The sequence below is a fragment of the Canariomyces notabilis genome (genome assembly GCF_033297395.1).
Source record: "Canariomyces notabilis strain CBS 508.74 unplaced genomic scaffold N656scaffold_2, whole genome shotgun sequence".
NCBI classification, from domain to species: Eukaryota; Fungi; Ascomycota; class Sordariomycetes; order Sordariales; family Chaetomiaceae; genus Canariomyces; species Canariomyces notabilis.
This window is the reverse complement of record NW_027041824.1, coordinates 1,542,430-1,557,989: the sequence shown is the minus strand read 5'-3', so window position 1 is coordinate 1,557,989 and position 15,560 is coordinate 1,542,430. Positions and strand designations below refer to the sequence as shown.

The 15,560-nt window shown below is 56.1% G+C and overlaps 8 protein-coding genes across 8 annotated transcripts in view; 4 read left to right on the top strand and 4 right to left on the bottom strand.

Moving 5' to 3' along the window:
• Positions 1–721: 721 nt before the first annotated feature.
• N656DRAFT_723990 (putative dipeptidyl-aminopeptidase B) lies at positions 722–3,975 on the top strand. The gene is made up of 2 exons (XM_064812527.1): positions 722–3,619; positions 3,675–3,975. The coding sequence occupies exons 1-2, from the start codon at positions 973–975 to the stop codon at positions 3,782–3,784; spliced, it is 2,757 nt and encodes a 918-aa protein (XP_064674102.1). The 5' UTR covers positions 722–972; the 3' UTR covers positions 3,785–3,975.
• On the bottom strand, positions 3,866–4,995 carry N656DRAFT_745658 (DUF74-domain-containing protein). The gene is made up of 2 exons (XM_064812909.1): positions 4,347–4,995; positions 3,866–4,276 (listed from the first exon to the last, which is right to left on the bottom strand). Exons 1-2 carry the CDS (start codon positions 4,602–4,604, stop codon positions 4,076–4,078), a joined length of 459 nt encoding a protein of 152 aa, XP_064674101.1. The 5' UTR covers positions 4,605–4,995; the 3' UTR covers positions 3,866–4,075.
• A 268-nt stretch (positions 4,996–5,263) lies between these two features.
• On the top strand, positions 5,264–6,934 carry N656DRAFT_774823 (glycoside hydrolase family 131 protein). Its single transcript, XM_064814345.1, has 2 exons — positions 5,264–6,215; positions 6,288–6,934. The coding sequence occupies exons 1-2, from the start codon at positions 5,554–5,556 to the stop codon at positions 6,514–6,516; spliced, it is 891 nt and encodes a 296-aa protein (XP_064674100.1). The 5' UTR covers positions 5,264–5,553; the 3' UTR covers positions 6,517–6,934.
• Positions 6,935–7,859: 925 nt separating this feature from the next.
• N656DRAFT_256299 (prenylated rab acceptor PRA1) lies at positions 7,860–8,880 on the top strand. Its single transcript, XM_064809016.1, has 2 exons — positions 7,860–7,863; positions 8,029–8,880. Exon 2 carries the CDS (start codon positions 8,233–8,235, stop codon positions 8,761–8,763), a length of 531 nt encoding a protein of 176 aa, XP_064674099.1. The 5' UTR covers positions 7,860–7,863; positions 8,029–8,232; the 3' UTR covers positions 8,764–8,880.
• A 116-nt stretch (positions 8,881–8,996) lies between these two features.
• On the top strand, positions 8,997–10,031 carry N656DRAFT_794828 (uncharacterized protein; the record flags this gene model as incomplete). Its single annotated transcript, XM_064817341.1, has 1 exon — positions 8,997–10,031. One exon carries the CDS (start codon positions 8,997–8,999, stop codon positions 10,029–10,031), a length of 1,035 nt encoding a protein of 344 aa, XP_064674098.1.
• Positions 10,032–10,083: 52 nt separating this feature from the next.
• On the bottom strand, positions 10,084–11,523 carry N656DRAFT_774820 (uncharacterized protein). Its single transcript, XM_064814344.1, has one exon. It carries the CDS (start codon positions 11,161–11,163, stop codon positions 10,312–10,314), a length of 852 nt encoding a protein of 283 aa, XP_064674097.1. The 5' UTR covers positions 11,164–11,523; the 3' UTR covers positions 10,084–10,311.
• Positions 11,524–11,845: 322 nt separating this feature from the next.
• N656DRAFT_786887 (MFS general substrate transporter) lies at positions 11,846–13,348 on the bottom strand (the record flags this gene model as incomplete). The annotated part of the gene is made up of 1 exon (XM_064816561.1): positions 11,846–13,348. The coding sequence occupies one exon, from the start codon at positions 13,346–13,348 to the stop codon at positions 11,846–11,848; it is 1,503 nt and encodes a 500-aa protein (XP_064674096.1).
• A 1,381-nt stretch (positions 13,349–14,729) lies between these two features.
• N656DRAFT_700443 (uncharacterized protein) overlaps positions 14,730–15,560 on the bottom strand; it is a gene marked incomplete at both ends in the record, with an annotated part of 1,959 nt that continues 1,128 nt past the window's right edge. Inside the window, one exon of the mRNA XM_064810869.1 lies at positions 14,730–15,463. Within this exon, the coding sequence (XP_064674095.1) occupies positions 14,730–15,463 (734 nt within the window). The remainder of the gene's footprint in view (positions 15,464–15,560) is intronic.

Here is a 15,560-nt window from a genome sequence, read left to right as displayed (position 1 = left end):
CGATGGGGCTCTGGACGTCGGCCACCGACTGGTCGGTGTAGGCCGCCTGGTTGATCAGTGACCTTGTTATTTAAGGTGTGTACATACAGCACCGGCCCCGGTTCGGCCTAGAAATGGTGGACAAAATGGCCGGCAAGCACGGCATCCATGGTATCGGTGGCCGGCCATCGCGCAGGCGGTACACAACTGGAAAAGTACGGGTCATTCATTGTCCCAGGTTCAGTGGTTGCCCGATGGCGGATCAAGTCAATGAATGCAGTACAATATTGTTATGGAAGCTGATTTCGAAAGCTTGTACCTAGTTGCTGACATGAACGATGAGTAGGCCTGGTCTCGGCCCGTTGCGCGGGCGGCGAGGTCGATCCTCGGTGTTTCAAAACGCTGACCATCTGCCGACCCGAAACCGGCCGATATTGTGGTAATTATGGTATACTATACAAAGAAGGGCATTGGCCGTTCACAATGAATGGGCTGAATATCCTTTGGCCTAGGTTAGGGCAGAGACAAGGGAGAACCTTTGCATGATTTTTCCTATAACGTTGATTAGCGATGTCGAGCGTTGTTGGCAGAAGTTGAGCCGGGGGGGACTCAAAATTCCAATGTGAATGATGGGAGAGGGCAGTTGTCAGGGTTAGGGTTATTAGCAGTCCACCAGCCTTGCAGGCGGCACTGTGGCAGTGCCATCTTCCAAGTCGCACCTTGATGTCTGCACTCTGTGCGAGCCATCATTGCCCACTGTGATCCTCAAAGGAGCTCTTCCTCGTCCCAAGTCCCAACTCGGGCCTGAATAAGTGGCCAATCAACTATGGTCCCCTTGTTGGCAAAACAAAGACCACATACCGCCCAATTTCATCCTTCCGGGCGCAATTGAGCCCGTTTCGTTGGGTGTTGCGACGGGGTTGCTGCGCCGTGTCAGTTCCAACTTTCACGCTTCGCCGAGTCGTTGCTGCCGTCCTACCCGCCGCCGTTATTATGACTCCATACTCGGACGACCCGTCCGTCTCCTCTCCTAGACACAACATGAGCCGCAGCAGAAGCCAGAGCCGGACGAGGATGTCTCAAGAGTCAGAGTCCTCCGTGTCCACCACGAGCATAGTCTTTGATCGCATCGACGAGCGCGTCAAGGAAGCCGAACTCGAGAAAGAGAACGACGATGTGCTCAAAGATGATCCGAACAGCGACGATCTCGAGACTGGCCCATTCCTCGGCAATGGCGACCGCTCCGACGAGCAGTCAAAGAGCCGGGGTATGGATCGGGGGATGCGCAAAGCCCTTCTCATCGCCGCGGGCCTGTTGATCGCGGCATGGCTCAGCGGTCTTCTCGTCTACCTCTTCACCAAGTCCTACAAGCACGCCTCCGAAGTCGCCCACGACCCACAAGCAACCGTCCATCGAGGCTCCGGGAAACAAGTAACGTTCGACCAGATCCAGGGGGGCTTCTGGCGTCCGGAAAGCCACTCCATACGCTGGGTCGCCGGTCCCAACGGCGAGGACGGTCTGCTGCTGGAGCAGGGCGCTGCGGGTAAGGATTTCCTCGTTGTGCAGGATGTCCGCATGCGCAAGCAGGACCTTATGGTCGGCACCCGAGTGTTCAGCGGTATGACCTTGATCGAGGAGGGAAGCTTTGAATATGAGGGACAGTCCTACACCATTGTCGAGGGAGGGCCCAGTAAGGACTTGCAAAAAGTATTGCTAGCCACCAATGTCAAGTCCAACTGGCGCCACTCCACGTATGCTTCCTACTGGATATTCGATGTCAAGACGCAGGTTGCCGAGCCGTTGGTCCCTGGCGAGCCCGGGGCCCGCCTTCAGCTTGCCCAGTGGAGCCCAACGAGCGATGCCGTTGTTTTCACTAGGGACAACAACATGTACTTGCGTCGCGTCGACTCAACCCGCCTCGTCCAGATTACCTCGGATGGCGGCCCGGAGGTGTTCAATGGCGTTCCTGACTGGGTCTACGAGGAGGAGGTGCTTGCCAGCGGCACAGCAACGTGGTGGTCCAAGGACGGTAACTACATTGCTTTCCTCCGGACCAACGAGACGGGCGTCCCAGAGTTTCCTGTTCCATACTTCATTTCCAGGCCGAGCGGCAAGGAGCCTAAGCCGGGCGAGGAGGCGTACCCCGAGACGCGGATGATCAAGTACCCGAAGGCCGGCGCTCACAATCCCGTCGTCGATCTGAAGTTTTACGACGTGGCCCGTGGTGATGTCTTTTCGGTGGATATCGCCGGTCATTTTGAAGACGATAATCGCCTCATCACCGAGGTCATATGGGCGGGCGACAAAGTCATTGTCAAGGAAACCAACAGGGTCAGTGACATGATGCGCGTCGTCCTTGTTGATGTGAAGTCGCGCACTGGCAAGGCCGTCAGGACCACGGATGTCAAGGCTCTCGATGGCGGCTGGTTCGAGATTTCGCACCAGACAAGATACATCCCAGCCGACCCCTCCAAGGGCCGCGAGCACGATGGTTACATCGACTCGGTAATCCACGACGACGGCGACCACCTGGCCTACTTTACTCCTTTGGATAATCCCGACCCGATCATGCTTACCTCTGGCAACTGGGAGGTCGTTGATTCGCAACATGCTGTGGACCTGGATAAGAACGTTGTCTATTTCATTGCCACGAAGGAGTCGTCAATCCAGCGCCACGTCTACCAGGTTAAGCTCACAGGAGAAGACTTGAAGCCGGTCACTGACACTACATCCGAAGGCTACTACTCGGCATCGTTCTCCACGGGGGCCGGGTACGCCCTCGTTTCGTACGAAGGCCCGGGGATCCCCTGGCAAAAGCTCATCAGCACCCCAACTAATCCTCACCGGTTTGAGTACACTGTGGAGGAGAACAAGGAGCTTGCCGAAAATGCCAGGAAATACGAGCTGCCCATCAAGATTTACGGAACGATCAACGTCGACGGGGTAGAACTCAACTACGTCGAGAGACGACCGCCACATTTTGACGAGAACAAAAAGTACCCTGTTCTCTTCCAACAGTATAGCGGGCCGGGCTCCCAAACGGTGGACAAGAAGTTCACTGTGGACTTCCAATCGTACGTTGCCGCCGGGCTTGGATACATTTGCGTGACGGTTGATGGCCGCGGAACCGGGTACATCGGCCGCAAAAACCGTGTAATCATCCGTGGCAATCTGGGTCACTGGGAGTCGCACGACCAGATTGCGGCGGCAAAGATATGGGCAAAGAAGAAATACGTCGACGAGACGCGGCTCGCCATCTGGGGCTGGAGTTTCGGAGGCTTCAACACGCTCAAAACGCTTGAGCAAGACGCTGGGCAGACGTTCCGCTACGGCATGGCCGTTGCCCCGGTCACCGACTGGCGGTTCTATGACAGCATCTACACTGAGCGGTACATGCTCACGCCACAGATGAACGGACACGGCTACGACACGAGCGCCATCACCAACATCTCGGCCCTGTCACAGAACGTCCGCTGGCTCATGATGCACGGCGTGGCCGACGACAATGTTCATTTCCAGAACTCGCTGACGCTGCTGGACCAGCTGGACATGAATGGCGTCGAGAACTACGACGTCCACGTGTTCCCCGACAGCGACCACAGCATCTACTTTCATAATGCGAACCGGATTGTCTATGATAGTGAGTTTTGTACTTTGGAATGTTACTTGGCATGTGCGCTGACAGAGATGTTTAGAACTGGCCAACTGGCTCATCAATGCGTTCAACGGCGAATGGATCAAGGTTGCAAACGCAAAGCCAAGCGGAAAGAAGAAGCGGCAGCCCGTCGCGTCAGATTCTCGGTAGCGGAGGGACCTTTTTGACTTGTAAATATTCACCTGGGTCTGGGCGTTTGGATTCAATCTGAGCATTGGTGACGGCGTTTGGGTGTTTGGCATAAGGAATTACATATTCGTCTTCAAAGTGTGTATGTATGGGTATATGATATAGTATCTTGCAAACAAAAATGCAGAACGAGCTTATAACCCCCTGAAACAGCTTCCCACCAGGCCCTGAAGTATGCCACCCACCCACCCATAAACTTCCAGTCAGGCAAAACACAGACAAACAATGCGGACTGAAGTGACAGCCAATCCCTCAAGACGAAATCAACTGAGGCGGAACCTCCACCTGCTCCCCTTCAATCTTCTCAATAATCGCCGCCGTCCCATAAGCGCACACCTGGGCGAACCCGCCCAGCTCGCCGGCATCAAAGCGCAGCGCAATGATGGCGTTGCCGCCCCGCGCCTGCGTCTCGGCCACGACGCGCGAAATGGCGTCGTTGCGCGCACTATACATCTATATTCCCCTCATTAGTTCCCACTTTTACTTGTTTTTTTTTTTTTTTGATGAAGGAAGGTGGGAATACCATGCTCGTGAACCACCGCAGTTCGCCTCCGGCAACGCTCTTGAGCACCATGCCCAGCCCCGCGGCCCAGTTGCGTGAGCGCACGGTTAGCCCGTAGACGGCGCCCAGTACCCGGACGACACGGTACCCGGGCACGTCGAACATGGTGGTGGTGATGACGCCGTTGGTCTCGGTGAAGCAGTGCAGGTCCGAGATGGACGGGGGGATGTCGGCGGGGCCTTGGTGAGGTTGGGAGGTGGATGGGATGTGGTGGGACATTTTTTGATGAGTGGTTGGTGTTGGTTGTTTAAGGGGGTGGTGATGGGTTGTTGTTGTTGCTTAAGGGGTGATGATGGACTCCAAGTTGTGACCTGTGAGTTGCTGCTCAATACTACGATAGTCACGATGATGAAAGGAGAGGTGATAAAGCGACGGATAGAACATGGCAATGAAAGCTGCGATGATTGCTCTACTTATACTCGGGTTGGTGTTCATAGCTAGAGCGAGCGGTCGGCCACACCGAGCCTTTCTCGGCAGCCCCGTGCCCACACATGAGGGTCATAATCTTCAAATCGGTGCTGTCATCTGTATGACTCCGAGGGTGCCCGACGACCGTTAACAAATCACTACATAGCAGGTACGTATGAGGCTGTTCTGTCGTATTTCGTGTTGACGGGGATTTGAGCCTAGCATTCATTAGCTAAGGCTGGTGCTTAGCCACTTCTTGACTCCACATCCACTGCAAGGCAAGCCTCAACCCGCCAATGCGGTTCGGGATGTTCAGGCTCAGCCGTTTAGGGGTCGGGAAGATGACGGGAGGAATCGGCATCATGGCCGTAGGCACAAGGGTTAGGGTCCGAGCAAGAATTGCTGGCTTGGCGACCCATAGCGGCAGCCGACCGCGGGGGAACCGGGGGCTTCTCCACCATTTCCACTATTCCAATATGGGATGCGGAACTTGACTCCCTTCTGGAACTGTAACGGTGGAAGATGCCGCCATTGACAAATGATCTTTGAGCGCTTTTCGGTTCGCGATGCCGCTCGCCAACATTTGGCAAAATTCAGCCGGAGCATCATGGCCATCGCGCCGTCGAAAGGGCCTAGAGCATGGCCTAATAGTCGAGGGAATAAATATCCTTGATGGGACAAGCTCGTCACTAGGATGTCTTGACTCTTGACCACCACTGAAATCACACATCCTGTTGATTGAGCAGAGTGAGCCGACGCCATGCATAACGCAGTTCTCCTCAGCCTGCTCGCTGCAGTTGCCACGGTTGTGGCTGCGCCTGGCTGCACTCCAAAGCCTCCCGGCCATGTGCACGCCTCGACGGGCGTCATCAAGTGCCCGCTCGTCTTCGACGGCCGCGTCAAAACCACCACGCAGCTCGCCGACTTTGACAGCTACAGCACCTCGCTCTTCAACCCAGACTACGTCAAGGGCCAGAACCTGAAATGGAGTCAGATTATCAAGTTCCCCGAGACGCCCAATGCGCACTTTGACAATGACACGTACAAGCCGTTCGAGGTGACCATCAGCGACGAGAGCATCTTCCAGAACCAGCGCGGCTTCAGGAGGGCCGGCCTGCAGTTCCAGGGCGACACCAACAACGGGAGCCCCGGCTCCAAGGGCGTCAAGACGATTCACTTTAGCCTCAAGTGGGATGCCCAGCGCGCCCTGAACCTCAGCCACGAGTATCTGCTTGTCTGGCACGAGGCGGCCGATTATTCTTCAAATCAGTTCAACTTCGAGGCCGGCACCATCATAGGCCAGACCAGCCTGCCCCGGGACACGTACAAGGTCCTGAACAGACGGAACTCGCAGATCTGGTCGACTCCCATTTTGCGCAACGACTGGCAGAACTTTGCCATTACTCTGGACTTCAACAGGAAGTATGTATCGCACAACCACCACCGTCTCGCCCTGATATTCCGAGTCGCGACGGGCCGCTGACCTGAATCTAGCACCCTCCAAGTGTACTACTCCAAGGGCGACGAGCCCCTGAAGAGCGTTACCAACGCCGTGTCCAACGACAATTCGGGCGAGGGGCAGTACCAGGTGGGCATGCTGAAGAAGCCCACGGGCACGAGCGACGTGGTCAACTCGGGCTATCAGCAGCGCAATCTCAACGAGGGGCTGATTTACGGAAGCCTGTTTGTTGAAGACAGCGCAAACGCCTGTGTCTCGGTGTAGAGGCCTGCTCAGGGGTTGCAGCACAAGGAGGTAGACGTGTGACGAATCATATATATGTCTGTTTAGCACGACAAGTGACTCCTCCATCTTGAGCACCAGAGTAGCTTATGATCATCACCCACTGGCCCGTACTCAAGATTGAGTTTGCCGCCCTCGTGTCCGAGTCCCGGCGAATACAAGATTTCAACCACGAGACCACGAAGTAGTGGCCGCCTTATCATCGTACATACTGTACCTTGGCGTTGAAGACTTCGCTGCGAGGGAGACGGGAGGCTGCTAGTCCGTCATTCCTGTACAGTACTGTACAGTACAGCACTTACATACCCAGCTGTTAGTGTAAGCCAAGTTTTGTATGTAAAAATCGGCCTCTCTACTACTTCTCTTAACAGAACAAGGTCTGGATGTATTTACAGTACACCTACCATTGCGGTCCGTCCCGGCAGCCCTCCAATTCGAGCACTTGCCCTCCTCCCGTCAAACAACACAAGCATCGATGCCATCCTAGTCAGGTCTCCTAGATTGAGGGGAAATGGCGGTCTTGACACAGTCAACGACTCAGGCCCGTCCGATTGGGCAGCTGGCGCATACCCCGGGTCCCCGAAAAAAGACGGCTGCAGGGCATCATCGGAATGCAGGCGGTCCCGATACACATCGAGCGATCGGGCTTAAGCATAAATTCCCTAGGTAGGTACTGTACAGTATATCCGTAGGCTCGCACAACTGCACAACTGTCGTATTCTTCATGCCCTACCACCACGACCACCAGCCCTGGCTCACTTCTTGATGGCCGGCCCAAATGCAGCGGGACATCCTTCCCGCCATTATTGAAGTTGGCGGTTGGTTGCCGTCCTGACTCGCTCTTGCCCAGTCCTAAGCTGCAAAGCAGCCTTTCCGCCCCACCGCCAACTCAGCAGCTGGAGCTTCCTTGTAGTTAAGGTCCCGAGGATGTATGTAGAAAAGCAGCTCCTTCCCGCGCTTCCGTTCCCTAGCTCCTCTTCTCTTCTTACTCCCTTTCCTTCCGACACAACCCGGGCACCGCTGAAGGGGACCGAGTTTGCGGCGGTCAAGGCTGCATTGGTGTGCAGTGTGAGGCTCAGGGTTAGCAGTGGCTCGAAAAGCCACCAGGGTGCCCATGGGAACGAAGCTGTTCGCTCGTTTCGGATCTCGGCCCCTGCCCTGAACAACTCCTCCTTTTCCTGCTGCGCTTCTAAGGCGACACCAGCTTCCTCGATTTTACGACCCAGCCCGCTTCACGAACAGAGACTCGTCATTGAAGGCGCATGGATTACGTGTTGACGACGACATTGTCTTGAGCCCTTCTTTGAACTTATTCTGGTGCCTAGCCAGGTACGTAAGGCCCGGATAATGTCGTCCCGCTAGAGGCATACCCCCCACTACCGGGAGGTACCCGACAAACCTGACAGGGCTTACGCCTTTGATCCCTTGCCCATCTTTGTGGACCGCCTGAAGATTTATTTTTATTCGTCCCATCCATTGACGCGTTTTTGCCAGATCTCACACTCTCCGCCCGACCGATCGCTTTATCAACAATCTGCCTCCTTTCATCACGCTCACCTCCAGGTACTGCGCATACAAAGCCAATTCGGCCTTCTCAGCAACTGAGCTCTTCCTATCGCAGCAAGCTCAAATATTGCGCCAAGTCTCCGTCCTTAGGCACATTTGCTTGTCCGCACCAAGCCTACCTCTTCGCTCAAAATGGCCCGCATCCAGATTCCGATAGACGTCTTGACGTCTCGCTTGAACATCGGGGATCGCTTCGCCAGTCTCCGATCCGGTTCGCTCGCCAGTCGCTTCTCAAACCTGCGGCCCATCTCCGAGTTCCTCGACGTCAAGCGTGTGAACAAGCCAGCCAATTTCGCCGAGATGCAGTCGCGAGTCAACTACAATCTTGGCCACTATTCGAGCAACTACGCCGTCGTATTCACCATGCTCTGCATTTACGGCCTGCTCACCAACTTTCTGCTGCTATTCGACATCATCTTCATCGTAGTTGGCATGTACGTGATCGGCAAGCTCGACGGCCGCGACCTCGAGTTAGGCCAGCAACGCTTCTCCACGGTCCAGTTGTACACGGGCCTATACGTCATCGCCATCCCCATCGCATTGATCTCTGGTGTCTTTGGCACCATGATGTGGTTGATTGGCGCCAGCGGCGTGGTCATTCTCGGCCACGCTGCCCTTCTTGACAAGCCAATCGATGAGGCTTTTTCTGGGGAGGCGGTCTAGGTGGTCGGCCGCGAGCTCCCAAACATGCGCCCCAATGGGGAAGACCATCGAGGCGCGAGAGGAGGATACATGAGGCGCGCACTAAGGAAGAGGAGAATTGGTGGGAGTTTGGCCAGCGGCCCGTCGAGGAGCTCGCGAGCGATGATGACAGCGATATACAAGGCGTTGGGTTGGTTTCGGATGCATTGGGACATCGGTTTGCTAGTGATCCGCTTCGGTTTACGGGAATAGACATGGGCAACAGGGACGCAATAACTCGATTGCGGAGAGGATATGGACACGGCGATGAGACTACAGACGATTCAGAACAGGACTCGGACGGCGAGGGCGAACAAGTGCGGCTACCTTTAACAGATCCGGAAGAGGAAGCGCTCGCCGACGCTGCGGTGGCTCGGATACAACGGGCGCAAGCGAGGGGCAAGAAAGACGTCAAACTCAGCAAAGAGGAATTGGCCGCGTATCAGCGGCGACTACAGCGCATGGAGGACGAAGAGCGCAGACAACGACGGCAGTCGCGGGTTGCCATTCCAATCTCGCAGCTCGACCCCAGTTCTCGAATGAGGCAATCCTTGAATAGCGACAATCGTCCACGGTCAATCACGCCCGACCGTGGGGAAGAGCGAAGACCGGGCTACCCGCCGATGGGTTACTTTCCGCCGCCATCATCCTCGGGTGGCCGTCCACGCTCGGGGACCGCTTCGTCGAGGACACCAAGTCGGGCCGCTATCGACAGGGAACGAGAACAGAGTTCTTCGCCATTTACGTATACCTACGTTCGCGGAGATCCACCTGCAAGCACCCGCCATCCGTCTGATTCATCAACGGGCAGGCCCCTTGAGGACTCGGCAACTTCGTCGCGCAACCGCGCCTCGCCGGCTCCGATGCAGGACAGTTCCCGTCACTCCCAGCTAGTTGACCCCTTTCAGTATATGACTGGGGGCGCACGCACCTCGTACCATGCTGGGGGTGGGTCTGTGCGGAACAGTGTTCTGGAAGTCGTTGACGCATATGACGACTATGGCGACGGAAGCAGGCGGCGCATTAACGTTGAGCCTCGGGGCGGAGATCTCCCAAACGAAGAGAGCGTCAGTAGGGGACGCCGAAGGGACAGCGTTGTCGCTCGGCCTGAGCCTGTGCCAGAACGACGAGGAACGCGGGATCGTACGCCCCCGCCGCCTTCAAAGAAGAGCTCTTCGACGCAATCACCCCCTGTGCGGCGAAAGTCCGTGGCCGTCCCCGCAAAGTCTGATCGAAAGAAAAGGAAGTAGGCTATCCTAATCGGGTCCGCTGAGCGCACCAAGTCCGAGGCGATCAAATCCTTGTTCTGTGTAATCGAAGCAGTTGGCCGGTGTCTTATTTGCGATAGACTAGTATCGAGTTTAATACATTTCATCCCTGTGCCAATTCAGGATACCACTGTTTGAGTGGCAGCAGACAAACCCTTGTCGGTATATGTAGAGAAGCCAGAAAAGCCCTGATAACCAAAATTCCACCGATACCCACGTCTCTCATCCATCATCACTCATGAATCCCTCGTCAGGGTAAAGCTCAAGAAAATATCTTCCCAATAGTCTTCAACCCATCACCCCAGCCACCCCCTCCCCCACCAAGAAAGTCCCGCTCAACACTCCTCCGTTCCCATCGCATATTCCCGTCCCTTCCCTTCTCAATATACGCACTGCTCCGGGTATTACCACCACCACTGCCGCCGCCACCGACGCCGTTGCTAACCATCTTGACGGCCTCGCCGACGAGGCCCAGCGAGTCCCCGGACCCGGCTCGGGCAGCCATGCCGAGCATGCGCTCCACATAGGCGGGCAAGCGCAGCCCAAAGCGGGCCAGCAGCGCCGTCAGCGCGCCGCCCGTGACCAGCGGCATCAGCACCAGCATAAACACCTTGACCGGGTGCCGTTTGGCGTAGTAGACCAGGTCGCGCAGCAAGCGGCGCAGCTTGCGCAGCATACGGGAGACGAATCCCTGGCGCGGGGAGCGTTTGTAGTGCGATGTTCCGCCCCCTCCTCCATGGCTGCCGAAGCTGCTGAAGAAGGAGCGGGTTGAGGTGTTGGGCAGGTTGAAGAAGGATGAGGATGAGCGTTTGTCACTGCTGTGATGCTTGTCATGGTGGCTGCGACTGCTCCGGTGGTGGCGGTCGTTGTCGCTTTCTTTGTCTTTGTCTCCTCCGCCGCCAAAGATGGAGGCCGCGATGCCGGTTATTCCGCCTCCGACTGCTTCGCCGGTGCCGTGGCGGGAGTGTCGGTGCCGCGACCCCGAGCGGGAGCGGGAGCGGGATCGGTCGCGGTGGTGGCCATGGCGGCTGCTACGGTGATGGGATTTGGATGAGCGCTTCGAGTGCGAGCTGCGCGCCGAAAGGACGGTCACGGCGTCGTCGAGGAGACCCATCTTCTTTTGCGGTGCTAGCTATGTACTGTACGGCTGGCGCGGGGCAAGTCGGTTCGGTCTCAATGCCTTTGGACAGGCAATTTGGCTCTATGCAAGGACCCTGGTCCGCCTGGCTCGTATTTCGATCGCCGAGTTGAAACGGAGTTTACTGTCGACGGTGGTTGAGCCACGACGATTAGAGATGGTGGTCGGTGTCCTTCTGCGACTGAACCCGCAGCCTTGCTATGCAAGTCTGGGCTATGGACAAAAGTGCATTTTCTGGGCTGCTCTGCAGGTTGTGCAGACCATGGCACACCGCCGCGGGAAATTCGTGAGGCTGGGGTTGCAGATCTCCTTGAGCTGGAGATCCCTGAATGCCAGGGTTCGAATTGGCCCGCTGTAACGGCGCGTCTTGGCACGTTTGTTCCGACCCCTAACCCTGACCTATCAACATGGCTTGCCTCGGGCTTGCCTATTAAGGAGGCGTGTTGGGATCACAGCCAGGACTCCTGGCCCAGGAGTCCTGCAACACTCCCATGCACGGCCTAGAGAATGAAAGTCTCTAAACTCCGAACTTCACGCCTATATAACCTATCTAAGATCATCTACCCCAAGTTTTGTCTATGCTTCCAGATTGCCATTATCTAAGCGTGATACGGACACCCAAGAGTCCGATCGTTCAAAGCGAAAGCACTAGTGAGCCCTAGTCTATCCTTCTATCCTCCTCCCTTCCCCTCTCCCTTTCCCTCTTCAGGTCTTCATAGTCCGGCAGGTAGCTGCTGGCAATGGTCAAACCAAAAGCAAGCATAGCCATCAGAACCCAGATGGCGTAGCCCCAAAACAGTTGGGTGCGCGCACCGAGCGCAAACAGACTCGAAAACAGGGCAGGAGAGAAAGACCGTACTCCGCTGGCAATGGACAGCGCGACGGCGTTGAGCGTGCCCAGCGTCACAGGGCTTGGCGAAACATCGTTGATCGCTAGTTGAATTGCCGTGAACGACATGCTGACTCCGCAGCCGATGCTCAATAGGGTGGGCGTGACAATCCAGAAAATTGTAACGCTAGCATCGCTGCCTTCGCGCAGGAGCATGTTGAGGAAGGGGAACCCGAGGAAGAGAAAGGGATAGGCTATGGCGCATCCCCGTAGGACCGCATTGGTGCCAATACGGTGGTGGAGAGGCGGAAAGACAAGCAAACCCCATGCAGCTTGCGACAGGCCGTTCAGGGCCAGCATGAGCGAGATCTGCAGCGGAGAGAAGCCAAATCCGCCTAGCTCGACCTTGGTGAACCAGAATACCGGCACAATAGCTGTGTAGGCGAAGGCGAGGAGCATGATGTGTGCGTACACGTAGAGTACGATGGGAATGCCAGGCGACCTGACGAGTTCCCACGTGGAGAGCGGCTTAGGCTTGCGGACCCCCCATTCTTCGCGGCCGCTGCCTTTTTGGTCCTTTACCAGCGTCTCTTCAACAAAGAGGACCGTAACGACCACCGCGGATAGCCCAATGGCGCCCACGGTCAAGCTGGGAAGTAGGTAAGGGTAGTCGAGGAAGAGTTGGACGTTTCCAAAAACGCCGGGGTACTGTCTGGCCGGGTCGGCCAGGGCACCGCCGATAAGGGGCCCGAACAGAATTCCCAGGTTCCCCGTGAAGCCGAACCAACTAAAAACCCGTGCCTGTGTTTTGGCGGTGCTGTGTTCAGAAAACATGGTCCGGATGGTCACGATGGTCCCGGCAAAGACACCGGCCAGACTGCGGAAGAGGATCGTCTGCCAGATGGTCTTGGCCATGCCGAACAGGGCCGTCGCTAACGACACGCCGATCAGCGACAGGACGAGCACAGGCTTGCGGCCGAAGCGGTCTGCCGCCCTTCCCCACATGATCATGACGAACATCTGGGTCAGGGAGAAGATGGACTCGACCAGGCCGCTGTAGAAGCCTGCATCGGCATTGTCAAGATTGCCATTCTCCTGGACCATCTGGTTGATGTAAGGGAAGATGGAGAAGAAGGCAACCGGCTCAACCCAGCGCGCGTAGCAGAGCAGCAGAATCTGCACCACGGGCATGGGCTTGTCCTCCTCGTCATCCCCGGCAACTCGGCGGTGCTCAGCGGCCTCGGTGTTAGGCCCAACATCCCCAGTAGCAAGTAGCCGGGTCTGCTCGGTAGCCTCTTGGAGGGTGTCGTCCACATTCCCCGGGATCTTCATCTTTGCTGTCGCCGACGGGTATCGCGCTGCTTGCGAGAAGCGAGAACGGGGGTTGAGGGGAGGAGGAACGACAATTGAGTCAAGACAGATTTGAGTGATTACACATGACTTGGCCCGTCATGAAACATGAGCATCCGCGAAGCAGAGAAAAGAGCTTCTCAGCTCATTCTATAGCTGCAAAGCGGCAGGCAGCATCAGTGATGCGTTGCTGCTTTGAGAAGGAGGTCTTCGTATCTCGCCTTTCATTGGCCAGTATTGCTTTAAGTGGGCCCATGCACGGACGAAACACTTGCCGGAAGGCTGTCATCCCCGAGGCAAGAGCTCCGCGGCCGACCCGACCCGTACCCGGGGAGGTACAGTACCTAATGTGTTGCTAATGTTACGCAGCGTATTCTCTCGGTGAAATATCGCTGTGGTCGACACAGCACTTGAAGAATGGTTGAAATAAAGACTCTAACTTCCAACACACAAATTGCGGTGAGATCGATAGATAGATCGATAGCGCTGACCATGGTACGGCAAACCACCCGGTAATTGAGCTGCCCTATGTGGAAGCAACGATGGCCCGTGTCGCTGTCGATGGTCAGCGCCCGGGTTTACACTATTGATGTACTCCGTAAGTCTGCATTCTGATGGGGGAAGGGGGCTGCCTGATATGTCGTTATCCGGTTTGAGAAGTTAGAACTTCTAGAAACGGACTGGGTCAGCAGTGGTCGGACACTCACACCCAGCTGTCACCAATCATTTATAATGATTACATGTCCACAACCGAGAAGCTGTCCAACTCAACACATCCGAGTGAGGTCCTGCGTCTAATCAATAATCAACGTTGTACGAAGTACATACAACCCGCACGTTGCCGCTGGCGCGCGGCCGTTTTTGGTGCAGTCGTCCGTCTTTGAAGGTATGTTCACACCATTGTGCGTCTACCGATTCGTGGCCTCCCTCGATTCCCCTAAGAGTATGTAGTGGTGGTGGAAGTGATCAAGCCATCAGAGACTCGGCTCGGTGCCCTCTCAGCCTCTCAGGAGTTCTGTCTCGCCCAGTAGACTGCTCAGCAAGAACTGACTCTTACTAGGCTAGACATGATCTGTCGCTTACTTGACCCCCACATGGTTATATATCTGCTCTCCGTGATAAAGTATCATCATTAACGAGCGAGGGTATCTTCTAAGCGCTCCCTTCTCTAAGCTGCCCGCTTCCCCCCAAGGCAGGAAACTCTCTGTAGTCCAGCAACGACAGGCATTTTATCTCTCCAGTCCTCTCTCAACTCCAGAAAGTCAGACGCGAACCTGGACCCGGAAGCGACCGTGTCTTGATGCTCTCAACCGCGCCATTTCCCATATCTAGCTAGGCTCCTATACTCCAAAGGCGGTTCCATCTAATGTACCCCTTGTCCCCCTCTGGTGTACCTCCACAGCAAGCTGGCCCCCTTCAACTTCAGCCCCGGCAACACCCTCCCGGCAACTTTCTCCCTCCCTCTATAACCCGCCCTACCAGGCCCGAACATGGTCACCCCGCTCCCCGGCCCCCATCCTCCTCCCATTCCTCCTACTAGCGCACCACTAGTAGTACCAGTAGTAGTGCAGCCTTTCCAACCTGACCCGACGTTGCTGCTGCTACTCCTATACCCTCCCCACCCAGCACTACTATGACTACTATTGGTACCACCGACAATCTCCCACTTCTCTCCACCACCACCACTACCACCACCCTCCAACCCCTCGCCTCCAACCGCAGCAGAAGAACCAGAACCAGAACCAGCTGAAGATGAAGAAGAAGACGACGACGAAGAATAAGAAGCAGCGACCATAGCCCCGAGGAACCTCCTCCGAAACCTGCGCCAGTCGTCGTTGGTCGGCCACGGATCGCACCACTCCCCTTCCTCCTCCTCGTCGTGTTCCCCACCACCAGCGGCAGCAGAAGCAGCAGCAGCCATGAGATCCCACATCTCGTCGTCGTCGTCGTCCTCGCCCTCCCTCCGGCCCAATAATGCGCCCGTGTCCAGCGGGTAGTACAGCAGCTCGTTGGCGTGGCGGGGACGGAGGTGTGGTGCCGCGCGGGCGTTGTTGATGTTTGCTTCAATGTCGAACTTGAAGCGGTACGCTTGGTGGACTTGTTGTTGTTGTTGTTGTTGTTGTTGTTGTTGTTGTTGTTGTTGTTGTTGTTGTTGTTGTTGTTGTTGTTGTTGTTGTTGTTGTTGTTGTTGTTG

Coding starts and splice junctions, on each gene's coding strand:
- N656DRAFT_745658 (XM_064812909.1), bottom strand. CDS start 4,604: ATGTCCCACCACATCCCATCCACCTCCCAACCTCACCAAGGCCCCGCC. Junction 4,277..4,346: donor TGCGGTGGTTCACGAGCATG/GTATTCCCACCT, acceptor AGGGGAATATAG/ATGTATAGTGCGCGCAACGA.
- N656DRAFT_774823 (XM_064814345.1), top strand. CDS start 5,554: ATGCATAACGCAGTTCTCCTCAGCCTGCTCGCTGCAGTTGCCACGGTT. Junction 6,216..6,287: donor ACTCTGGACTTCAACAGGAA/GTATGTATCGCA, acceptor ACCTGAATCTAG/CACCCTCCAAGTGTACTACT.
- N656DRAFT_256299 (XM_064809016.1), top strand. CDS start 8,233: ATGGCCCGCATCCAGATTCCGATAGACGTCTTGACGTCTCGCTTGAAC.
- N656DRAFT_723990 (XM_064812527.1), top strand. CDS start 973: ATGACTCCATACTCGGACGACCCGTCCGTCTCCTCTCCTAGACACAAC. Junction 3,620..3,674: donor GAACCGGATTGTCTATGATA/GTGAGTTTTGTA, acceptor AGAGATGTTTAG/AACTGGCCAACTGGCTCATC.
- N656DRAFT_774820 (XM_064814344.1), bottom strand. CDS start 11,163: ATGGGTCTCCTCGACGACGCCGTGACCGTCCTTTCGGCGCGCAGCTCG.